Source organism: Castanea sativa, chromosome 1, assembly GCF_040712315.1.
Source record: "Castanea sativa cultivar Marrone di Chiusa Pesio chromosome 1, ASM4071231v1".
NCBI classification, from domain to species: Eukaryota; Viridiplantae; Streptophyta; class Magnoliopsida; order Fagales; family Fagaceae; genus Castanea; species Castanea sativa.
The window spans coordinates 73299829-73327004 of NC_134013.1; the positions used below are offsets into that span (position 1 = coordinate 73299829).

Genomic DNA, 27176 nt, shown 5'->3' on the forward strand with positions numbered 1-27176 from the left:
TAAGATCTATCTCTTTTTGAAGTTGTAAACTTGTAATTATATGCATTTTGACAGTGAACTATTAACATTGAAGACTTTTTTCATCATGAATTTATGATTATAAATAATTTTTGTCATGCTCAAAACTGTCATATTTGAAAGGATATTAACAAGTGGCATTAAGTGCAAATTCATTTTATTCATTCTCTCTAAACAGGTTGTCATTGTTTTTTAATTGAAAAAAAAAAAGCTTATTTGAAAAATTCGGGTCAACCCGACCTAATTTGCAACCTAATTGACCCGTTTAAAAATGATTTGTGACCCTATTGACCCGCAAACCCGATTGATCCGACCCAACCCGCCCATTTTGCCACGTCTATCGGAGGTACTCCTCGTCATCTTGACCCAATGGTGTTAGAAGATTCAAATCTGATGTTAGAGTGAGATCAGTGATGGTCCGATGGAGGTCCTTCTCCATACCTAGATGTTGCTATGATTTTCTCTATATGCCTTTTCTGTGTGTATTTTGTGATTATAAAGTGGGGATAAATTTGGGATTTCATAATAAGGCTGAGGGTAATTTAGAGATAAAAAACACACTTTTTTAAATTTTGGGTTCAATGACATTTTGATCCAATCGCAAAATGATTTGACTTTTTCCATCTAAACTGACACACGGGTAATAGATATCCAGCTTTTTCCGTACCTCTAAAAAAAAACATGAATATTTTATCTGAATATTTATCATATTAACGGTGCTGTACTTAAAGCAAATATCCAAATCTCGAATCGTGGTTCCAAATGGTGAGTACCTTATCTTGAATCTCAAAAGGACCGAATCTCAATAAGACCAAGAAGCTCCCTTCCAACAGCCATAAGGATTGGACAAGGGAAAAAAAATCTTTTTCCAAATGACTACACATTGTTTCGAAAGTGCCAACAAGGAAAGGACGAAAAACAGTGTCTTTACTTTTATCTCAGTTCTCCATCAAAGGACAAAATTCCTTTCCAAATGACATACAAACAAGTGTTGCCAGTATCAGTAACTTTTGACTGCTTGACTAAAGGGGGCATGGGAATCATTTCATTTCTTTTCTTCTCTTCAACAATCACTTCCAAACTTTTTCTTTTTTTTTGGTTGCTGAATATCACTTCCAAACTTCTAGTGTAGAGGAGTTGCGTTCAAGTCTTAACAACATTTGGTGGTCTCTATATTGAGGGAAGCTCCATAATCCACTTGAACTTAAATCACTCTTCAGGTAGATATAACATCTATGCATGCATTCAATTCTTTTGTTCCTCCTGATGTTATTCTTCTTTCATGTTTTGTTATATTGTTGGACGAAAATCTGTACGGTTTGTTAGCACTATCTCATCTTGGTGTTTTTGGTTTTTACTGTTTCGCACGCAGACACCTTGTTTCAGCATACATTTGTTACATAAGCAGTTTATAGAGAATATTGAGCCCAATGCTTTCATCAATACTATTGGCAAAAGGACAGGGCGAGAATTTTTTTTTTTTTTTTTGGGAGCCAAAGTTTAGAAAAAACATTCCACCTTATTTAAGAATAAGAAATATACTAAAATTCAAAGCTATATAAATAATAATAAAATATAAACAAAATGATAGACATAAAATAAGAAATATACTACCATCTGTTTAGTTTATATTAACAAAATATGAACATAATAATATTGTATAAAATAACTTTTTGGTTTGAGTAATGTTAAAGATACAATATTTTTTACAATTTTTATGATTATAGTGACATTACTTTATTAAGGTACGCTAATACACCAATTATACCATTGTTATTATGCACCAATTAGAATATGTCATGTTATTAGTTATGAAAAAAAAAAAAAAAAGGTGTGTACCTAAATTTATTGTATGATTTGTGAAAGTGGACAATATCAAATTTGTGCCTTAGTGTGATATCTCAAAATTGATTGGATATTGTGTGAGTGGGAGGAGTTCCACATTGGACTTATTCTAGGTTGATATGGGTTTTATTAACAAGGACAATGAACCTCAATTGTGTCTAATTCTTTTTGAGTACAGTGCAAATGTGACTTACATTTTTTCTTGGGTCATTACATACTTTTGTTACAATTATGATGTGATCAACTATGAGTGGTAAAGAAAAAAATTGTGAGTTCATTTGAAAGTGATTGTTCATTATTCATAGTTGATTACATCATTGAGTTGTGGTATATAGTGTGATTGTAGAAGACTTGTTGTATTAATATTTGTGTTGCTTTAGAACATTCATGGTTTAACCATTTGAGATATATATATTTTTTTTTTGAGAAAAATAGAATATTTTTTTTAAAGTGTTTGGGAATAAAATATATATTTTTTCATGTCATAACAAACTAAACTTTTAAAAAATAATTCTATAACCGATGACAAAGTAAATACACTAATCTTTCTAAAATTTCATTTACTTTGTATTGCAAGTCACCTACTTTAATATATATATATATATACACACACACACTATAAGCATAACCTTTTTCGACAATTTTTTGTATAATCCACTTTATTGACTCCTATTTACAATCTGCCATCTTCAGTTGTTAGGAGGAAAAAAATTGTGAATATTAACTTATTATTCCACTTAAGACTCAAGCTTCTCTTAAAAAAAAAAAAACACTTAAGTCTCAAACCTAATAATCAAACACACATCACTGAAATTAAATGCCAATACTAATCTAAAAAATATTGGATGCTCTCTCAATTGAGATCTATTTAATTCTTTTTGTCTCTTGCCTACGAGATCTAGATGCACCATTACTATTTATTTATTTTATCTTTAAAACACCACATCAACGTCAAAAACGCTATTTCTTCAATTAAATTTCAGACAGTTTTGTTTTAACAAACATTTCGAAGAAGGCGGCCCAAAAGCCTTTCACAAAATTAAGGAAAGAAGAAAAAGAAAGATTAAAATTCTGGTTGCACAAAAGTAGAAATCATCTATATCTATATATTTAAAAGTTAAAGTGTAGTACCACCGCACAACCTTGGTGCGATGGTCACTTCATAGGTATTAAGTGCTTGTGGGGTACTGTAGAAGGCAAGGGCGGGGTTCAAGTCTCTAGGAGGGAGCTTCACACACATATACACTTAGATTAAACTAGAGTAGAAATTCTATCTTATATATAAATAAATAAAAAAAAGTTAAAGTGTAGTATTTATTGTTGTAACGTTTTTGTTAAACTATATCAGATGCCATATCATCCACCTAAAACAAATATACTCTCTCTCATTTTTAACTCTTTTTCTTTTATTAATTTTCTAATTTATTGTTACATTTTCTCCTATTTTTTCTTATCCCTTTTACTTTTTCATCTCCCCACTACTATCTACCTTAATATCACTTTTCCTCTATCCCTTTATTTTCTTTTATTTTTGGTTTTTCTTTTTCCCATAATCCTACTATAAATTTAAAATTCTCTCTCTTATTCTATATGCATAGTTTTCATATACAAAAAAAGTTATTTTTCTAAATTTCTCTCTCTCTTGCAATTCTTTTTCATTCTTTGGTAGAACTTTTATTTTTCTTGCATCTCTACTTTGTTGATAAATTTTTATTATTATTTGGAACTCTACTTTTGATTGATGTGATTAAGTTTTGTACTTTTAAATTGTTATCTTTTTTTCTTCTCTTTGATTTCATAAATGTTATCCTATTGCATTATAAAGATAATATATAACAATATAATGTTATTTTATTTCATAACATGACTTGGATAATTTAGTGTTTGTTACTATATTTTTTATTTTTCAATTTTTCTTCTCATCTTATTCTCTCTTGAAAAAGTTGCTACTTTCTCTCTCTTGATTTTTTATTCTTTTTTGCAACTCTATTTTAGGTTAATGAATCATTGTGATTTTTAAACTCTATTTTAGGTTCACATGTTTTGTTGTTGTATTTGTTAATTTCTCATCACAAGTAGTCTCTCTCTCTCTCTCTCTCTCTCGCTCTCTCTCTCTCTCTCTCTCTCTCTCTCTCTCTCTCTCTCTCTCTCTCTCTCTCTCTCTCTCTCTCTCTCTCTCTCTCTCTCTCTGTTTTGGTTTGATTTCATTCTTAGTTATTTTGGATGCAAGAATTTGAATTTTTATCAAAACAAAATCTTGGCTATCCTAATTATAGATCAACATTCAATCCATTTTGGTCAATTCAGTTCAGTTCAGTCTACTTTGGTCCACGTTGGTCCAATTCAATCCAATTTGGTCTACTTCGGTCCAATTTAGTCTACTTTGATGGCCTTCAACCTATTCAGTCCATTCACTTCGCTATTTGGTCCAATTCAGTCGAAGTCCTTTGGGTATACGTCTGTCCATTTCGGTCCAATTTGTTCCATCTTGTCCACTTCCGTCCAATTCAGTCCACTTTGGTCCATACTATACATTTCGGTCCACTTCAGTCAACTTGGTCCATTCAGTCCACTTCAATCAATTTGGTCCATTCAGTCCACTTTGGTATATTAGGTCCAATTCAGTCCATTTGGTATAATTTGGTCTATTGTGTCCAATTGGTCTATTTTAGTTCACTTCGGTCCATTTGGTGTACTTACTTAAGAATGGGAACATTCTATTTTTGTTTACTTTGGTCCAATTCGGGGTATTACTTAAGAATGGGCGAAGACAAGTTTCGGTTAAGAGTATTATCAATTGTTTGAGTAATATCAATTGTAATTATATGATAATTTTTGGTTATCATAATAATTTCCTTAAAAGAATTAGAATTTAAATAATAATTTTGAAACTTAAAAATTTTAGTTGTACCAAAAAAAAATTAGGAAAATATAATGCATAATGACAATAGTTAGAAGAATATGGACAATTTCAAAAAAGAATAATATCAATCATAAAAATTAAAAAATGATAAAATTATATATTCATAAAAATAAAGTGATGAAAATTAATTTTTGAAATTGTTCAATTTTGAGGGAGAACAAATTATCTACAATCAAATTTCGAGAATAAATTATACATATTCAGTATAAGTTTGTTATGAAATTTGATTATCATAGTAATATCCTTTGAGAGAATAAATGATTTGAATAATTTATTTGAAACTTAAAAAGTTTAGTTGTATAATAAAAGGGGAAAAAAAGCATAACATACTATAACATAATTTCAAAGAATATGGATACCTCATAAAGGAATAATATTAATCAAACACACCAAAACAATATAATGATATATTCGTAGAGATATAAAGATGAAAAAAAAATTTAGAAATTGTTTAAATTTTAGAGAGAAAAAATTATCTTCAACAATTTTAGAGAACAAATTATACATTATATTACAATTACAAAATAATTATCTATTCCCATGTATCGTGTGAGTCTGCGACTAATCTATATATATAATAATAGGTAAAGCAGAGAGAAAATCCAATTAAGTTTTAAATTGGAATTTAATTAGAGTCTAATTTTGTGCCATGTGTCTCATTTAATTTAAATTAGAGAATTTTGTGTCAAGTGAGTTAATTTAGTGTAAAAATTGAATTTCAATTAGAGTTTAATTTTGCACCACGTGTCCCATCTAATCTAAATTTTTAAATTTTTGTGCCAAATTAGTTAATTTAGTGTAAAAAACGATGAGTCCAATATAATAAACCATAAAAAACATAATTATATAACTAAAAAAATTCAAATTTATAAGTCATCTATACATATATGAACAGGTAAATTTTAGAGAAAATTGAATTAGAATTTAAAATTATAATCCAATTTCACACCATGTGTCTAAATTTATGTGGAAACTACACCATAATTATCTACTTAAGTTTTTTTAATCTTTGTGTGAAGTGAGTTATTAAATGCAAAATACTAATAATCTAATATTAATAAACTATAAATTTTTTTTTTAAAAAAACAATTATATATACTCAATAAAAATCACCACATGTTTCTCAAAAAATAAATAAAATAAAAATCACCATATAACAAAAATCACCACACGTTCTATTTTATTAAAAATTTAAAAATTATCATAAGTAGTATTAAATTTAGATAAGAATTTTAATATGTGACTAATTACGTTTACTTTAAAAAAATAATTTGACTAATTATCTATATTTTATGATAAAAATTGTGTTTAATTTTAAATGTATCTATATGTATGTATATATACATGTGTTACATGCTTTAAAAAAAATTAATTTGACTAATTACTTATTTTTTTATAATAAAAATTTTGTTTAATTTTGAATGCATGCATGTTTTTGCATAGAGTTACATACTAGTTATAATAATAGGTTTGTCATTTTGAACAAAAAAATCAAGAATATTAGTGCGTACACGCTGTATTTTATAAATTGAAATTGTGACTATATAAAATGAAACCATGACTTTTTTAGTCACTTAAAGGCACGATTTTAGTTTATAAAATACACAGTATGTGTAATACACCTGTTTGAACATGCCCAAAAATCAATATCTCTTTGTGCTTGTCGAGCTAATTTGGTAGATGGAAAGAACTTGCACAGATTTCGTCATGCATGACACAATTTATATGTAATACTGAAATCTTCCTTTTCAGGTACACAGAAGCCAATCAATAAGTTGAAATGGCAACAAAGGATTTCAATTCAAACGACGGTAAATTTTTAATTTTCCCTTTGGTTAATAGTGTTGGCATTCAATGAGTTCTTAACAAAATGGTTATGTCTGACTAAGATATCACCAAAGTTAGCATTCATATATATATGATTCTTCACTTTTTTTTTTTTTTTTTTCTTTCATGTCCACTTCTATGTGTTAAATTGTAGACATTCACGCATCAATTGTGAATATGTAAACAGTGAATACAAATTCGTGTTAAACAATAATTTTCCTTCCATAAAATAGTTGCACTATGATTTTTACTAATTAATGAGAAGAATTTCATGATTTTCATCTTACAGATGAAGCAGTCAGTATAGAGCGTGGGAGGCTTTATCGGGCTGCACTAAATGGTGACTGGAAATCTATCAAGGACATACAAAAAATTCAAAGAAAAATTACAAAAAAAGGAGAAACCACTCTTCATATTGCTGCTGCAGCAAACCAAGAAGAATTTGTGAGGAATTTATTGAAGACGATGATTAAAGACAACCTAACAGCTGAAAACACTGTTGGGAATACTGCCTTGACCTATGCTGCTGCAACTGGAAATGTGAATATTGCCATGGCGATGCTGGATAAAAATCATCAGCTGCCAAACCTCGGTAGTGGGATAAAGCCACTCTATATGGCTGCTTCCTTAGGACACGGACAAATGGCGAATTATCTTTATTCTCATACTAAAGAGAGAGTTCGCGAGTGGGATGACAAAGAGCAGGCTAAACTATTCATCGCATGTGTTAGGAGTGGCTTATATGGTAAGCATAAGTAATTATAATGTTTCTTGCCTTTTTGTTTTGTTTAGGGAGGGGAATCATAATGCTAATGGTTTGATTTTTTCATTCTAGAATTTGAAGTTCAAAACATTAATCATGGTTTAAACATTGAAAATTGCATTGTTAAATTAACACAATCTAAATCGTTCATTTAATTTCTAAATGAGGAAAAGTTTCACAATTTCACTCATTTTCTAAATGTGGTATCAAAGTATTGATGGACTGGAGATTTTGGTACTGATTCATATACTGATCGGTCATCTTCCCCTCAATGCTTATATTTTTAAGTTTCGTTGAACTTTACTATGCTTTTTTTTTCTTCTTAAAACTACAGTATCGAATAAATTGCTGTATTGTGAATGAGATTCCTCATAATATAATTTTATCTGATTGAGATAAATTATGCCTCTGCATAACAAGTTGGCTCAAGAACTTTGGGGCCTAATGCGAATGATTGAAGTGAGGCCTTTTTTTTTAATATATATATATATATATATATATATATATATATATATATATATTAAAATATGAATTAAATAATTTTTTTTGAGATTTCTTCTTGAAATTCAATTAGTTTTTCAAAATTTTTTTTTCTGAAGTTTTTCATATCCATATAGTTATTTTCTAGTAAACATTTATAATGAGCAAATATTTATAAATAAATAAAATATGATTGATAATTAAAAATTATAATTTAACAAAAAATCAAATTTAAAGTATGGGATAATGAAACATGGTTTATCAAAAATAATATTACAACTTTTTTAATATTGTGACCATTTTATACTCTAAATCAATACAAATAAAAATTGATTTATTATATAATTCAATAAATTATTATTCCTGTAATACAAATGAGTTGACGTGATAAAGCTAAAGACACTAATCTAGACTATTCACTATTGTTAGTTTTTAAAAATAATTAATAGGTTCTAAGAATTTAAGATCTAATTATTTTAGAACTTCAATATGTAATGTTGTCAAATCCTGATCAAAGCTTAGAGTCTAGATTTAGGCTGCTCAAAGTGATGTATGTGTAAAGTTGGAATCGAGTAATTGCAGAAAATTACTGTTCAATTTCTGCAAGGTTCGATCGATTGAAGCTTGTGTAGAATGTTTTCTTTTGCAGAATTTTCAACTCAGCCCAAATTAATATGACGTGTAGAGTTTTATATTTTGCCTTAAGTATAAATGAAAAACCCTAGCCACGTTTTGAGGTGGTTGTTTATGTTGTGTGTGTGAATCTCTTGTGAGATCTAGAGGTGTTTGCCTTTATACACACTTAGGGTTATCAAGATCGAGATTGATATCGAGAGCTTGGTGATCATTTCAGTTGCTACATAAAGAGCTTAAAGAAAAACAAGTGGTATACTTGTGGATGCTGTGAATTTGAGAAAGAAGTAATCCGTGGACTCGGAGCTGTTACGTGGTCGTGGTAGTAAGTTTTCTACTAAAGGTAGTAAGTTTTCTACTCAAGGTATTAATAGGATGTTAGTGGTCTAAGTCACTATTGTAAAACTTCAATTCTTTCACAGTGGATCTGTTTTACCTTAAGGATAGCTAGGTTAAATCCTCCCCAGGTTTTTTACCGGTTTGGTTTTCCTAGGTTATCATATTGTTGTGTTCTTTATTTTCTGCACTGTTTTAATGATATGATTTACTTGTGTTAACCTAAATCTAAATAATTTACCTAAATTAATCGCTTTACTAAATAACTAGATTAATATGTTTGTGGTTAAGGGGTCTAAAAACTTAGCAATAATAAAAGTGAAAAGCGAAAACGTATGTCAGCAGGTTAGTGAGTAAGTTATAGTGTGTGACTGTGTGCATAGTGCACTGTGCAATGCATAAAATATAAGCAAAGAAGGAAAACTTGTTAGTGATGTAACTGTGCTGTGCTTATAAAATATATATATATATATATATATATATATATATAATATTGAATAAAGCCCCAAATACCATAGTTATCACAGTACTCTTCAATCCCTGTGTCTTCCATTTCACAGAGAGAGAGAGAGAGAGAGAGGTTACCTTATGCTATGTTTGGTTGTTAGGTGAAGGAGGTGGAGTAGAGCAGAGAGAGGGAGAGTAATTTAATCACTTTGTTTGGATTTTTTTAAGGAAGGAGTGGGAGGAATTTGGAGGGTGTAAGTGCACAATTGCACCTGGCCCCAAGAACAGTTACGGGCTCAGGCCCAATGAGCCTTAAACAATATGATTTGTAGAGCGTGGGCTTGAAACCCAAGTTAGAAGTGTTTGAGGATTAAATGACAAGCCAAAGATGGTAAACACTTGAAAACAACAATAAATACTGTAAATCAACCTGCTCGGACGTAAGCCGAGAACTGTTCTTATATTATTTCTCTCTCTTTTTTCTCTTTCTTTTAGGTTACAAAGAAGGGGGGATCCCCTATTTCTGTTCTAGGTTGCTCCTTAAATACTCTTCTTTTTGACGCTTTGTACACGTATTGCCCCAAACTCCCCCTTAGCCTAGATATTTCTTTTCTCAGTGCCTTTGAATAGTAACCAGAAGTTTCCCTTCCACTGTTCAGGTGTCATTTCCCCATTAATGCGGCCAGGGTGGTAGGTGCAGGGTCTTTAATGTGGAGGTGACAGCCTTTATCCTTGGTGTTTCTCTTACATCGGTGCTTCCAGGACATTCAAGGGTTTACCCCTTTTATCCACTGGTTTTAACCATGTCATTGCCTAACGTTTATCATGAAGTCCCAGGTTCTCCGGTGTCCGTCCGAAGAGAAATTCACCCTCGGCTGGATCCTCGGATCCTCGGCGTATGGGCCGACCCGTAGTACTAACAAGTTCTAAACTCAAGAGCAGGTCGGCCTTCTTTAGCACGGCTCAAAGGCCCATATCTCCATCAGGGTCTTTTTACTCCCCACAGAGGGGTTTGGGGATGTTTGAACTATTTCTAACGCCTTATTTTTAATTCTCCCAAATTAGAGAGATTTTAAAAGAGAGTAGAGCATAAAAATGAAAAGACTAATTATTAACATAGCATTAATCAGATTAGTATGAAGCTATTGTGTCCATACATGGCACAGAGTCCATCATAGCTTCACAAGAAGATTATAAAAATAAAAAAAATAAAAAATAAAAATAAAAAAAAGATCAAGACGAAGTAGAGAGATTTTTGTTTTGTTTTTAGAGATTTATAGTCTCTATTTTAGTATATTTCAATATATTTACGTTGTATTTATTAATAAATATGTCTAGTATTAATTTTCATTTTAGTAGATTTCAAGAATAATTATCTTCTATTAATTTAGATTTTATTTTGTTAGTCATAATTTGAATATTTTTGTTTATTTCTTTAATTTTTTATGTTTTGGGATATAGTGGGACATTTTTAATGCATTCAATTGATCAATAAAATGTGTTAAATTTTTTTTCTTGATTAAAATATATAAATAAATATATGATATTATATTAGCTAAAAGTGGGAGCGCACTTTTATGTTTAGCAAAAGTTCCAATGTCCGGCCAACACCAGTTGGGTGGACTCTAGTGCATGAGGAGAAAAAATTTGTCAAAAGAAACTGTTGTCTGTCTTTTGTCATACGCTTATGTCATGCTTTTCCTAGTATATCTTTCATGAAAGAAATATTCAACATGTTCCTTCTCAATATTTTTTATTTTATCAATAAAACATAACTAAATACTACAACACACGGAGAAGAGAAAGAATTTCGTCGATGAAGATTATTACTTGGAATTTTTGTTTTGGTGTAAAATAATGCAGGAGTAGCATTGCAAATGCTGGAGGACAACTCTAATTTAGCTGCCACAGGAAACTCGAATGGAGAGACTGCATTACATGTGTTAGCTCGCGATCCTTCCGCATTTGTTAGTGGAATTCAACCATGTGAGTTTTTATTTTATTTTAAATTTTTTTTTATTATGTGAGTTATTTAGACTGAAATTCTTAGACATATGTGTTAGGTTATAAATTAACTAATTATTTAAGTTAATTAATTAATTATATATAATTAGCGTGCAGTCTTGTATATATGCACGGATATAATTAAAATCAATTACAATTATACAGTTTAAATTATAAATTTTTTTAAAAAAAATAATTTAAATTATACATAATATTAACTTACAATTTTTTTAACTTACAATTTTTTTAAAAATCCTGTTAACGGTGCTGTACCCGTGATATAAAATACAATAAAATACTCATTTTTTTTTATGGGTATTAGGAAAAAACTGCCTATGTTTAGATCTGTGTCAGCTTTTTATTGAAAAAGTCAAGTTATTTTGTAATCAGACCAAAATACCCTTTATTTTCTTTGACTTTAACAAACACCGCCACTTCCCTAACCACCGAGACTCATACCCACCACCACTGCCATACCCACCGCCATAATCACCAGCCACCACCATTATCAAATAGCAAATACCCACACCAAACACCCATAAACATAGCAAATATCCATTTCATTTCTCTGTTGCTTCTTCTCTTTCTCTATTCCTCATCTATTTCTCCCTCTCTTCCTCTTCATTCTCTCATCTCTGATACAGAGAAAGCAAGACCCAAACCCAGAATAATTCATTTCTCCATCACTGATACACTAGCACCAAACCGAGAAAAACACAGCAAACCCAGACCCAAACCCAGAAAACACAGCAACTCAGACCAAGAAAACACAGCCAAAACCCACTAGCACCAGCAACCCAAACCCACGAATCGAGCACCGATACCGCCCCAACAATACCCACAATCGAGCACCTTACAAATCAATTAGAAACCCACAGCAACCCAAGACAAAAATAGAAACCCAGCACCACGGCAAAACAAGCACCACAACCACGGCCCACGGCCAGAACGACGGCGACACCCACGACCCATTAATCCATGACCCCACGAATCGGGGCACAGATCGGAACACGATCCCACGAATCGGAGCACAACTGGATAGATCTCCACGCCGACCTCCACAGAGCACAATTGGAGCAAGTCCACGCCGATGCCCAACACTCCGATCTCCACGGAGCACAATCTGAGCATAAACCGATCTAGTGGAGGCAGAGAATAGAGAGAAGAAAGTGATCTAGGGGAACACACGAGGAACGACCTAGGGAAGAGATAGAGAGTGACAGAGAGAGAAGATGAGATATTTTAATCGGTGGGGTGACAGAAAGAACATGGAAAAAATGGTTGAAAGGGTATTGAAGTAAAAGAATGTAATATTTTTTGTTTTTTATGCCGTTTGACACGCATCATTAATGTGAGGTTGTTTTTCTTGATTTCCTAGTTAAAGTAGAGCTAATTTAGTAAAATTAAGTAGACTTAACGGGTGCTGTCTAGCACCCGTTAACAAAAGCCTTTTTTTAAAGTATATATTTTTAAAATATGTAATGGTTTCTCATTATATATATATATATATATAATTTAGAATTTAATTTGATTTAGACTCTTCGATATTACACTCAATAATTCACTAGCTATAAAAAAAAAAAAATAGATAGACACGTGGTGAAAAATTTGACTTCAATTGAAATCTAATTTAAAATTTAATTGGATTTGAACTCTTTGATTTTTACATTTAATAATTTACTTGACATAAAATTAAAAATTAAATGTGGTACAAAATTGAAAATCCAATAAAAATCTAATTGAATGTACTCTAAGCTTTGCCTATATATATATATATATATATATATATATATATTGCAGAAATCTAATCCACAATTCATTCCTATTATGCCACTTGGGATATCAAATGTACCCATTCAAGCCTAACTAACATATGTATTCGTACGTTAGTACTGTGCACTCTTAGCATAATGGTTATTTTCTACGAGTAAAAGTACTTGTTGGGTGTAAAGGTAAGAGCTAAGATTCAAATTTTCAGAAGAGAACTTCACACACATATACACTTATATTATGCCAGACTAAAAATTTGATCTAAAAAAAATCATAAGTATTTGTAAGCAATTGCAACGTTTAAAACAAAAACATAGGTATTTGTACGCAATTGCAACATTTGAAACAAATACATGCAACACCGTTTAACCCATTTATATTATTTGGTTTTCAAATGTCATTTTCTCTATTAAAAAATCTATTTTCCCCCTTCCTTTCATGAAATAATAAAAAAAAAAAAAATCCGAAGAGCTCCGGGATCAATCGCCTTTGGGTTTCCTGCCAGAATAGTTAATCAATCAAATTCAAAGGTAAGTTCAGCCTAATTATTCTTTTGTAATTAATTTGCATATCATTTTAGTTTTTCAAAGAAATCTCTTTAAAGTATGCAGTTTACTTATTTTCTTAAAAAAAAAAAAAAAACTCAAAACATAGTGAGAATATGAAGATATTGGACACGTAAGTGATGATTTCTGATTAACAGCCTAAGAAAGATGTCAAAATTGATAACAGTGGCGGTTTTCTTCAAAAAGTAGATTTTAATAACCAAACTGGAAATGAAAGACCTCTGTTTGGGCGCGAAAATAAAGATTTTACGAATAAAGAATGTATATAAAAGCAAATTTAAGTATGATACAATAATTATTTCAAGAAATAGTTCATACATGTGCAGTGAAAGGTGAGTTCAACGGGGTCCCTGCCGCTGCTGCTTCTTCTTCTTTTATCTTTTAATTTCCTTTTTCGTTCTCTCCGCGCTAGCCCCAAATGACTAAGTCACATTTCGTTGCTTTGTGTCACCTTGCTTTTTTATTTTTGTTTGTTTTCTCAAGTTGTCAGACGGTTTTTTTTTTTTTGTTGTTGCTGGAATGAAGATGTCAGATGTTGTGTTGAAAGAAGGGCTCACACGCGAGGGCTTTTTGTTATTCATGTACGGGTTGACACGTGAAGTTTCTAATGCACATGCGTGAAACAAAACATCAACAAAATTAATTAAACAAAGCCAGGAATTTGTTTAATATTGCGTCATGTATGGAAGTAAGTTATTATTATTTTTTTTTTATGGGATATGAAAGTAAGTTTTATTTAATTGATAAAATGTATGAAAGTAAGTAGGAGATAGTAGAGAAGAAATTGTAATTGATTTTATAATAGTAAATTTATTTAGATTTTTTTCATGGTTTTTTCTATTTAAAGAGAAATGATTTTTTAGGTAAATCTTTGTATTTTTGTGTGATTGATATCTTAGCTTGATAAAGATTCGAGGTGAGTTTATATCATTGTCTAGAGAGAAGATATTATTGTATTTTGTGTGATCTAAAATTAGGTATAAAACTTAAGAAGATATTGATTTTATAATAGTGGATTTATTAGGAGTTTTTCTGGTAGTTTTTTCTTTAAGGAAAAGTAATTTTTCATGTAAATTAATGTGTTTTTGTATAATTGATATCTTGGCTCAGTGAATTTAGTGATAATATTTTTATAGATTGATTAAATTTCTTAATTGATACAATATTCTTAATTCATACAAGATTAGAATAGGACCCAAGACTAGTAGCACTTCACTCTTATTTTCTAGATCTGTTTGATTCTTTTGATTATTTATTTCTCATTGGGGTACAACTACTTTCTTTTTTCACTGTCAATTCCAGGGTTGAAGTTAAAACAGGAAAACTCAAAGCAATCTCAAGCCAATGAACTGTTTGAAAATTGTCTTCAGGCTTACAGAGATGACGTTGAGAATTTGAACGAAACCTCAGTGATTTCACATGTTCTGTTTGATGCAGTAGAAGTAGGCAACACTGAGTTCTTGGTTAAACTTATTCGTTTTGACTTTGATTTATTATGGAAAACAAGAAACAGTAAAAGCATATTTCATATTGCTGTTGAGAAGCGCCATGAAAGCATCTTCAATATACTTAATGAGATAGGCTCAATTGGAGATCTAATAATAGATAGAATAGAAGAAGATGGAAGCAACATTTTGCATTTAGCTGCAGGATTGGCACCTCAAGAGAAGCTGAATGCTATATCAGGAGCAGCTCTTCAAATGCAACGAGAAATATTATGGTTCAAGGTACTTATTATATTCTTAGATTAGTATGTGTTGAACCAATTCATAGAATGTTCACTCTTGCTTCCACATAGATTTAATTTCTACCTAAATTTTTTTAGAGTTTTGGACTAACAAGTCTCTCGTGTGATATTTCCTATGATTTGTAATGGAAGGAGGTGGAAAAGGTTGTAAGCCCTGCATTCAAAGAAATGAAAAATAACAAGGGGGATACACCGTATGTTTTATTTGCGAAGAACCACGAGGAGTTAAGGAAGGAGGGCGAGAAGTGGATGAGGAACACAGCTGAGTATTCTATGGTGGTTGCAATACTAATTGGGTTGATAATGTTTCCTGGAGAAAAAGCTGATGGATTAAAGGGTAGTCCTAATCTTGTTCGGGTCTTTTCAGTTTCAAGTGCAATAGCATTATTTTGCTCTTCAACATCCCTAGTAATGTTCTTATCCATCCTTACCTCTCGTTATTCATACAACGACTTTCTTGTATGGTTACCAGTTAGGTTGATGATTGGAGTGGCTTCACTTTTCATCTCAATTGCCGCCATGATGGTTGCATTTTCTGCATCCTTTTGGTCAGATAATCATAATCATCAGGAATTGCCATTGATCTTGGTTGTCATTGGTTCATTTGCTTCTGTGCCAATCTTATGCGTGTTGCTGAAGTATCGCCTATTTGTTGATATAGTCCGATCTACCTTCTTTCGGTTTCAGAAACATCGACGTCTACTTTAGCAATGGCCAATCAAGTGCCACTTGTCAATCTTTCTGTTGCTTTCCTTTCTGCATATGTGAAATGACTATGAATAAATTTGTATTATAACTCTGGAGGTAGTTAAACACATCTTATCTTTTGCATTTAATTTAATTTTCTTCTGATGCATCTTTTGAATTATTGTTTGGTAAACTTATCTGCAGTGTGTTATCTTGTACTAGTTTTGAAATTGCACCCTGTGCATGAGATGTTTTAATAACAAAGAATGATCAAACTCCATAGCTTTCCATGGTTCTCTGCATGTGTGAATACTCAAGTGGGCTATCATTATTATTTTAGTTTCATGTATCTAAAACCACCGCTATAACAAAAGCAGCCACCTTTATAGCTACTTTGAAACGAGATTAGATCAATTTTGAGACTTATTTGAGTTCCATTTAGCTCATTCAATAGCAGTTCTATAATTCTGAATGGATGAGACCGGGAGTCTCATTACCAACTGTCCACAATCATTAGTGTTAAATTAAGGCCAGCCCAGATGCAGCCCTTGTTACATATAACAAGGCCAGGATTTGGGCGAGTGTCGTAAGACTAGTGAGTAAACGAGCCACCTGCTTGGCCTTTTTCTCTTTAAGTTGATTTCAAACCCAGTAAGTCTATTGACAAGATAATTTTCACATACTTCTTTTAAACGGGCCACCTACTCGGCCTTTTTCTCTTCGATGAGTGATGACATACTTTGTTATGATGCGTTAAAAAAATGTTAATGAATAGAAAATGCAAAAGTAATATTGTCCTAATTATAGCTCTTTATACCAAAAGTTATGAAAAATATAGATTAGTGCTAGAAATATGTACAAACTTTTTTACAACAAATTTTATGGATTGTTGATGTGATGAATAATTATTAGTATATGAAAAGTGATACTAATGGTGGGCTTACATGAATTCCAATAACATTAATAATTTGTAAAAATATTGTAAAATAGCATTACTATTTCAAACCACAATCTCTGAACATTTAGAAAAAAGAAAAAAAAAAAAAAAAAAGAAGTGTCGAACTCCAAACCAGACTTCAGTTGGTGACCACCTGGCCTCAAATAACTTAATACCCATTAAATGTTTTAAAAATATTGTTTTATGGTATGGTTAAACAACCCGTTTATAATGAATTCATTTTTATGTGTGTGTGCCTGGCCTGGTGTAGAATGATAAGGTTTCTGCGCTTCACTTTAGCTTAATCATGGGATTCTAATATCTTTCTGATTTTGTATTTTAGTCAATTTGCCATTTTGGGGCCTTTGGTTTAGTTGGAGTTGGAACAGGTGGTGGCTAGGAATGTGCACGGTTCAGTTAGCTTGATTTTTTCTCAAATTTATTACCAAACCGATAAAGATCGGTTTTTTCATAATTAAAACCGACGCACACCGACTACTGTCAGTTTTTCGATCTATAACAGTGCGGTTTTTACGGTCGGTTTAATTGGTTTGGTCATTTGAATATTAAAAAAAAAAAATTGTTTTTTTTAATTAATAAAATTGGACTTCAAGCCCAATATCAATACACAATGTGTCCAAGACTTCACACAAAATGTTTAATTGACAAAATTTTCACACATCAACCTGTTCACACATTAAAAAAAAAAAAAAAAAAAAAAAAAAAAAACCTGTACATCTATACAAACTTCTTTTTTATTTAGATGAAAAAAATGTAATTAAAAAAAAAAAAAAAAAACAGCTCCTTTTTTTTTTTTTTTTGTGTGCATAACAGAGGCTTTATTAGATAAACACAACAGAGTTTTTACAAAACTAAACACATAAAACGGAGGAGATAGCAACTACAACAAACTAATAAAACACAACACAAGCAATACTACAAACAGCGGATAAGACCAACAACCACGACATGATAGCAACCAAATAACTCAACTTGAAAACAATTGATATATAAGCAAATGCATTAGAAATTTAAAACTACAAACAAGCGTGATCAATTGACAAGTCCAGATTTGTAACTTCCACAGAATTTAATAGCAAACCGTGGACCTATTCCAGTTTTACTAAATATCATATTCTAAATACCAGCGCTTTTGACATTGATCTTCTGCACTCACCCATGACCCATACAGTGGTTACTGAAGATTAAAAGCAATAGAGAACGATTAAAAGGAATAGAGTTGCCAGCGGTAGCTAGTGGTGACTGGTGAGCCAGCCAAGCCAAGAGCGGTGAGAGGCAAGAGCGAGAGAGAGACTGATTGAGGCATCTGAGACTGAGAGAGTTAAGTGATCTTATGAGAAAAATATGTATTTATAGTAGGCAGAAATCAGAAAACCTAGCTTAAAACTACACCATTTTGATGTTTTTTTTTTTTGGGTTAAATTACTAAGTGAAGCAACCATGTTTTGTTAAAAAAAGAAACCAAGTAAAATGTCAGGCCATGTATCGGTCTGTTCGGGAATGAAATCAGTTTTGGATTTGCAGCTCCGATGGTAGCACCGCACCGGCATCAGAACAGGCTTCACCCTCCAAATGCCGGCCTCCGCTCATTCGGTCGGCAATAGTGTTGGGACGGTGTCGTCGGCGCTGGTTGGTTGGGTCTGCTCTGGTAACGTTTTGCTCACCCCTAGGTGGCCTCATGCTTTAACTTAAACGGACAAAATGTATCAAATAGAGTGAGTGTGGGCAAGTACAGTGGCCGCTCTAGGATTTTTATTTAGAGGGGTCAATAATGGTGGAGCCATGAATTTATTGGCGGGGGAGGCGTGAGTAAAAAATAAAATGATTATTTTTTTTTTCTTTTTCTGTGTGTGTGTGTGTATATATAACTTTCATGTTATATACAACACAACTACACTATACAATAATTTTAAAAAATTTTAACATTCGAAAGATCGTTAAGATAACAATCATTCAATGTATAAACGAATAGAATTAAATAACTAATTATACAATTTTATCAAATTAATAATAACTTATTATATAATTTATATTTATAAGTTATATCAATTGAATAAAAAAAGATTAAATAAATAAGAATAGTAACACAATTAGGAGTAGGCCTGGAGTCTGGGAGTAAGCGTGAAACTAAGAAAAATAATACTCTAGTAATAAATTTTTCTTTTGAAATGTATGGTTTTTTAGATATGCATGCTGTTACTCTCTTGAAATTGGAGTAAATAGTAAAAGATTTCTTGGACTTGGAAATGTGTAGAGCACTTATCAAAATACTTAATCAGACATAGAGAAAAACTAATCATGTTCAAACTTATTTATGGGTTTAACAAAAAATTTAAAGCTAAGGTGTTCAAATTTTTATTGTAGGAGTCAAAAAAAATTATATATAATTTTTTTTTGGACCAGGTCAGGGGTTCATTTGAACCCCCTGGGTTGGGCTTGGAGCCGCCATTGGCAAGTAGAACCTCAAATAACCCCAAAATTAGCTTTAATTAGGAGGGTTATGTTGTATGCAGCTATGTCAACCTCACATACACGACACCTGGCTTGATTAAGCATAGATCAATGCTAAGAATACCATTGTTTCAAAACTTGCTAAGATGTAATTAATTAGAATAACATTATTTTCACATTAGTCCACAACTACCAATATCACTTTTTATTATACACTAATCAAGGGCGGAGCTATTGTTGGACATGGGGGGCAGTGGTCCCCCTTACATCTTTTTAAAAAAAAAATTAGTATATATATAATATATTATTTTTAGTAATTTGTTTCAATAAAATTGCACTTTACCCCCTCAATAATATTGTTGATATTTTTTTAAATGTTATAAAAAAATATTAGCCCAGTAGCAAAAATTAAGCCCAAACAACACCCCAAAACAAACAAAAGCAAAAAAGCCAAAGCCAATTTTAACCATAGATCTAACTATTCTAAAGTAGGAAAACACCCAAAGGCAAGTCACACATATAATGAAAGGGAAAAAGAAGGGAATTTCTAAGCCACTAAATAAAAAATAAAAACAAAACCTAACTTTAGGCAGAACGCAGAAGACCTCATACTGAGGAGTTGGGCAACAACAAGCAGCAGAAGCAGAGGTAGACTAGCACACCACGCCTAATGCCATTGACCACCACCAGTCCACCACAACACAGTCTTGCCCTTGTCAACCCAAGCCCGATAATTTATATCCAATCTCTTTTATTTTTTTAGATGAGAATATTGTATCCCTCCCTCTTGAATCACTAATGCTTGTTTGATTAAATTGTGAAGAAAATTTAAAGAGATGTAGAGATGAGAGACATAGAAACAGGGACGGTAGTTTTGTCTTGAAGAGACTAAAGAGAAAGAGTGAAAGAGAGAACCAAAAAGGTGAACTTCTAGGGTGTGTTTGTTTGAAGGTGAAATAGGGTGGATGGAAAACTTTGAAGAGAAAATGGGAAGTCAAACTTTTTTGGAGTGTGTTTGGTTGGGTGAAAAGGAAGAAAAATAAATAATGGGACTCGGGTATTTTTTTACCGAGTCCACCAAAAGTTTTCTCTTCAAAATGGGGAGAAAATGAGCTGCTTAATGGACAAAAATGCTTGCACATTGGCAATTTGTCCGGTTCTTTTTTTCTTTTTCTTTTTTTTTTTCTTTTTTTTTTTAAATTCCTGGGCTATGAGTGTCATAGTTGCTTTATTTTGTTTTTTTTGGGACATGATTTTTATTTTTTAATACATTGGGTGATAGTATTTTGTTTTTTGTCACATTTTTATTTTAATTGACCATAATTTTTTAACAATGGTATATGAGTAAATTTATATAAACTCACTTTTTCTATTCCTCAACTTTTCTACTCCCAACTAAACAAAAAGGAAAGAAATTAAAATCTTTTCTATCCTCCCACTTTTCTATCCTCTCACCATTTTCTATCCTTCTGCTTTTCCGCCCCTCTAACCAAACAAACTCCTACAATCTAAACTCATCTTTCTCTCTTTAATCAATGATTAAATTTATGTGTGTGTGTGTGTGTGTGTGTGTGTGTGTGTGTGTGTATTGTGGGGGGTAAAAGGACCCAAACAGGTATTTGAGCTTTTGGGCTCTAACTAGTAGGGCCGACCTGTTCCTAAATTAAAAGCCTATTAAAATTACAAATCGGCTCATGCGCCGAGGATCCGAGGACACATCCGAGGATGAGTTTCTCTTCGGATAGACTCAGGAAGATTGGGAGTCTCGCTAGAATGATCAAGATAGAGTTCCAAAAAGACTATGGGTTAAAGGGGGGATCCCTGGGCCCTCTAGAGGTGCCTGTGGAAGAAAAATATCTTAGGAAAAGGCTGCTACCTCCACATTAAAGACCCTGCACCTACCTCTCTGGCCGCATTAATGGGGAGGTGACCCCTGAACAGTATAATTGAACCTTTTGGACAAGGAAGGATCTGGGCAACACGTGGATAAAGCAACCAAGAGAAGAAGTATTAAAGGGGAGTAGAGGCCAAAGAAGGAGGGGGATCGATCAATTAAAAAAAAAAGAAACTAAGGATTGTAACCTTGAAGAAAGAGAGAGAAATAATAAAGAAATTGTCCTCGGATTATGTCCGAGGAAGCTCTTTTTTACAAAAATCATTTACCGTTTGCAATTATCTTTGTACCTTAGCCTGTTCAATAAATTCCTTACATCCTTAAACTAGATTTCATTCCCACACTCTACAAGTTTCATTGTTTAAGGCTCATTGGGCCTGAGCCCACAGTCGTTCTTGGGTCCAGGTGCAATTGTGCACTTACAACTGGCGCCGTCTGTGGGAATCTAGTCTGGAAGGAGCTGGGATACTATGGCAGGCCCAGGCTCACACCATGCAGAGTCTCAAGGATCACAACCTGAGGATCTCTTCGAGCGTTTTGAGCGTTGAAGGGATCGAGAGGGAAGCGTTCATACGGAATACCCTAGGGCAAGCCATACTCATGGCGGGAGTAGCACCTCCCACGAGGATGGTGCTAAGGCCATGCAGAAGGAGATTAAGCATTTGAAAAGGAAGTTGCGCCGCGTCAGACACAAGCATTCACCGTCTTCATCTAATCCTTCTTCAGTCGAGGTCCGGGGAAGTAGTTACAGCTCGAGGTCATGGTCGCCCCCTAGCATAACGTCCTCTTGTGAGGAGAGTGACTCGCCAGCTCGCAGGCACAAGAAGCTCCATTCTAGGGGCTTGGGGAACGATGCTATGAGTCGGGCGTTACACCAACTCTCTAAATCGCCATTCTCACGAAGGATTGAGAAGGGGAGGCTACCCAAGAGGTTCACCCAACCCACCTTTACCATCTACAATGGTTGGACTGATCCGGTGGAGCATGTGAGTCATTTTAACCAGAGGATGGCGGTGCACTCTCATAATGAGACCCTGATGTGTAAAGTTTTCCCCTCTAGCTTGGGACCAGTTGCTATGAGGTGGTTCAACGGCCTTAAATCGGGGTCTATAGGTTCGTTTGGGGAGCTTACTAGAGCATTTGCGTCGTGGTTTATCACGTGTAGTAGAGTGCCTCGACCATTGGACTCACTGTTATCTATGGCCATGAGGGAAGGAGAGACGTTGAAAGCATACTCTGACTGGTATTGGGAGATGTTTAATGAGATAGATGGTGATTTCAATGAGGTCGCACTCAATACCTTTAAGGTAGGCCTTCCTACTGATCACGACTTGAGGAAGTCCTTGACCAAAAAGCCCGTCCGTAGCGTACGACGTCTCATGGATCGTATTGATGAATACAAAAGGGTAGAGGAAGACCAGCAGCAAGGAAGGGGTAAGGAGAAGGTTATCCCGCAAAAGAGAAGGGATTTCAGGTCGGACAGATACCACAACAACAAGCCGAGAAGAGATTATATAGGGCAGCCTGGCTCGGCAGCACCCCAGACCGTAAACACTGTGTTCCGAGAACCTGTACACCAGTTACTAGAGAAAGTCCGTAAGGAGCCCTACTTTAGGTGGCCTAGTAAGATGGCAGGGGACCCCGCAAAGAGGAATCAGAATCTTTTCTGTCAGTACCATCAGGATGTGGGCCATACTACCAAGAACTGTAGGACCCATTGGAACCACTTGGAGCAGCTTGTCAGTGAAGGAAAACTGAAGCAGCACCTTTATCAACCCAATGGGCAGGGCGGTCAGTCCAGCTCAAATAATCAGAAGAATAGTCAATCTCGGCCGGCATTGGGAACAATTAATGTTATCTTCGCTGCACCTGGCAGGACCGGTTCGTGTCCCACCAAGGTGATGGCAGTTTCACATCCTCAAGTCGAAGAGGTAGGCTGCAGGCCGAAGAGGATGAAGGTGAATTTGCTTGTCTTGGGATTTTCAGAGGAGGATAAGGTTGGGACCATCCAACCCCATGACGATGCTCTCGTGGTCACTCTTAGGATAGGGAATTATGACGTGAAGAGAGTGATGATTGATCAGGGCAACGGTGCAGATATCATGTACCCTGATTTATTCAAAGGGTTAAGGTTGAAGTTTGAGGATCTTACTCCCTATGACTCGCCACTTATAAGCTTTGAAGGTAAAGCCGTTGTGTCGAAGGGACAGATTCGTTTGCCCGTTCAATCTGGCTCAGAAACGGTTGAGGTGGATTTCATTGTGGTCAATGCATATTCCCCGTATACGGCCATCCTTACTAGGCCATGGCTACATGCTTTGGGTGCTGTCTCCTCTACCTTGCATGTTAAGGTTAAATTCCCCTCGGGGGAATATGTTGAAGAGATCCTTGGCAGCCAATCGGTGGCCAGGCAGTGCATATCGGCCACAGTGCTTCATCAGATGGAAGCCGAGTCATCAACTGTGATCATCAAAGACTCATAGCAATTAACAGCTCCGGATGCACCTAGGGCGGTGACAGGAGAGGAGGCTCTTTGTGAGAATTTAGAGAATTTTTTGATAGCGGATGACCCTGAGAGGTTCTTCCAAGTTGGCATACGCCTGCCACACCAAGAGAAGATGGATTTGTTGCAATTTCTGAAAGACAACATTGACGTTTTTGTGTGGGATCCTTACGAGGCTCCGGGCGTAGACCCGAGCTTCATATGTCATCATTTGAACGTCAACCCCGCCATTGTTCCGAGAAGGCAGCCACCTCGGCGTTCTTCCAAGGAACATTCCGAGGCTGTCAAAGAGGAGGTGCTCAAGCTCAAAAGGGCTAGGGCCATTAAAGAAGTTTTCTACCCTGAATGGTTGGCGCACACAGTTGTGGTAAAAAAGAAGAATGGAACGTGAGAGTATGTGTAGACTTCACGGATCTAAACAAGGCCTGCCCGAAGGATTCGTTCCCAATGCCATGTATTGATCAACTTGTGGACGCCACTGTTGGACATCCTCGTATGAGTTTTTTAGATGCCTTCCAGGGTTACCATCAAATTTCATTGGCATTGGAGGATCAGGAGAAGACTGCACTAAGCAGATTTATCTCTTGGTCAGCCGACCGGTGCCGTCCTTTCTTCCAATTGCTAAATAAATGGAAAGGGTTTCAATGGACCGACGACTGCGTGTTAGCCTTCCAACAGCTTAAAGAGTATCTCTCTCGGCCACCCATTTTGTCTCGCCCTGAGGTGGACGAGGTCCTGTTTGCTTATCTAGCAGTAGCTGTCCACGTGGTCAGCCTGGTCCTCATAAGGGATGAAAGTGGCGTGCAGAGACCGGTTTACTACGTTAGTAAGTCCTTGAATGAGGCCGAGGTGCGCTATCTACTCTTGGAGAAAGCACTTCTGGCCATAATTCATGCCACGCGGAAGCTTCCTCATTATTTCCAGTCCCACACTGTGGTGGTTCTAACCCAATTGCCTCTCAAGGCGGTGTTATGCAGTGCCGACTACTCTGGCAGGGTGGCAAAGTGGGGAACCGTATTGGGAGCCTTTGACATTAAATACATGCCTTACACCTCAGTGAAGGGCCAGGTCCTTGCTGATTTGGTGGCAGAGTTTACCGAACCATTGCTAGAAGAAACTCTGAGGGAAGCACACATGGATGAAAAATCAGTTGGTGTGATCACAGCCGTCGCACCTCCGACTTGGAAAGTGTATGTGGATGGGGCAGCTAATCAGAGAGGGTCTGGTGTCGAACTTGTCCTGATATCCCCTGAGGGAATTGTCTTCGAGAAATCTCTGAGACTGGCCTTCTCGACTACTAATAATGAGGCCGAGTACGAAGCAGTCTTGGTGGGCATGAACATGGTACACAGGATGGGTGGAAGGGAAGTTCATGTGTTCTCGGATTCCCAGTTAGTGGTCAGCCAGGTCACGGGAACCATGGAGGCTAGGGATCCGAGAATGCAAGAATACTTGGCCCAGGTCAAACGTCAGCAAGCTAAACTTGATTCTTTCGTTTTATCTCATGTTTCGAGAAGTGGAAACACCCATGCAGATTCTTTGGCAACGTTAGCAACGTCCTTGGCTCAGGGATTGCCCAGGATCATCCTTGTAGAGGATTTGCTAGAGCCAACTCTTACCATTGTCAACGCAGCTCGCATCCATCTGATACGGCCTGGACCTAGTTAGATTGACCCGGTCATATCTTTTCTTAAGAACGACGTCCTTCCTAAGGACAAATCTGAAGCAAATAAGATACGTCGAAAGGCGCCACGTTTCTGGTTGTCCGAGGACTAGAAACTGTATAAACGATCCTTCTCAGGACCATACTTGTTATGTGTGCACCCAGAATCAACGGAAGCGCTTCTAGAAGAACTGCATGAAGGGATTTGTGGGAGCCACACTGGGGGAAGGTCCTTAGCACATAGAGCCCTGACTTAGGGTTATTGGTGGCCCAATATGTAGAGGGAAGCTCAGGACTATGCTAGAAAATGTGATCAATGCCAGAGGTTCACCCCTAATATTCATCAACCTGGAGGGGTTCTTAACCCTCTATCCAGTCCTTGGCCTTTCTCACAATGGGGATTAGACATAGTAGGGCCATTTCCGAGGGCTGTAGGAAACAAAAGATGGCTGCTCGTGGGGACAAAATATTTCACTAAATGGGTCGAGGCTGAGCCCTTAGCAAATATCAGAGACGTTGATTCCAAGAAGTTTGTTTGGAAAAACATCGTCACTAGATTCGGAATACCACACACACTTATTTCGGACAATGGCGTTCAATTAGACAGCAAGGCTTTTAGAAATTATTGTGGTGATATGGGTATCATTAACAGATACTCCACCCCAGCTTATCCCCAGGGAAATGGGCAAGCCGAGGCCGTTAATAAGGTCATAGTCAGTAGGCTCAAGAAAACGTTGGACGATGCGAAAGGTAGATGGGTAGAAGAACTACCACATGTTTTGTGGACGTATCGGACTACACCGCGCAGGTCCACTGGAGAAACTCCATTCTCTATGACTTTTGGAGCCGAGGCGGTGATACCTCTGGAATCTGGTTTTCCCACCCTAAAGACGAGTTCTTTTAGCCCGGAGAATAATGATGGCCTCCTGGAGAAAGGCCTGGATTTAGTTGAGGAACGGTGCGAGGCAGCTATGGTCCAAATGGCCTATTATCAACAGAAGCTTAAGCGGGGATATGATGTCCACGTGAAGCTAAGGCCACTCGCACGTGGGGATCTTGTACTAAGAAAGGTGGTGGGCACTGCTAAGAACCTCGCTTGAGGTAAGCTAGGACCCAATTGGGAAGGTCCCTATCGCATTGTTTCAGTAGTTAGCATAGGGTCGTACCGGCTAGCTGACCTAGATGAAAGAATTGTACCACGCCCATGGAATGTAAATAACCTTCGAAGGTATTATTAATAATAAAAGGTGCTTTTGTTAGTTATCAGTTCAAAGTTATGAATACATCTGGGGTTCACAGCTACTATTATTAAGTGTCAAACAGAAACTTGGTTAAGTATGGTCCTCGGACCACAAACCTTGTGGAAATTGATATCTTATCATTTGTTAAACAGAACCTTAGTTATGCCGGGTCCTCAGATCTTCTACTTTGGAGAAATTAACATTTGAAGTTACTGTTCTTAAGTGTCAAACAGAAACTTGGTTAAGTATGGTCTTCGGACCACAAACCTTGTGGAAATTGATATCTTATCATTTGTTAAACAGAACCTTAGTTATGCCGGGTCCTCGGACCTTCTACTTTGGAGAAATTAACATTTGAGGTTATTATTCTTAAGTATCAAACAGAAACTTGGTTAAGTATGGTCCTCGGACCACAAACCT

At 35.1% G+C, this 27176-nt stretch overlaps 1 protein-coding gene across 1 annotated transcript; it reads left to right on the plus strand.

The window, feature by feature from the left end:
* The first annotated feature begins 1034 nt into the window (after positions 1-1034).
* On the plus strand, positions 1035-16212 carry LOC142625525 (uncharacterized). The gene is made up of 6 exons (XM_075799163.1): positions 1035-1238; positions 6539-6597; positions 6903-7358; positions 11136-11258; positions 14915-15339; positions 15492-16212. Exons 2-6 carry the CDS (start codon positions 6567-6569, stop codon positions 16065-16067), a joined length of 1611 nt encoding a protein of 536 aa, XP_075655278.1. The 5' UTR covers positions 1035-1238; positions 6539-6566; the 3' UTR covers positions 16068-16212.
* Positions 16213-27176: the final 10964 nt, after the last annotated feature.

Coding starts and splice junctions, on each gene's coding strand:
- LOC142625525 (XM_075799163.1), top strand. CDS start 6,567: ATGGCAACAAAGGATTTCAATTCAAACGACG. Junction 7,359..11,135: donor TGTTAGGAGTGGCTTATATG/GTAAGCATAAGT, acceptor AAAATAATGCAG/GAGTAGCATTGCAAATGCTG. Junction 15,340..15,491: donor GAGAAATATTATGGTTCAAG/GTACTTATTATA, acceptor TTGTAATGGAAG/GAGGTGGAAAAGGTTGTAAG.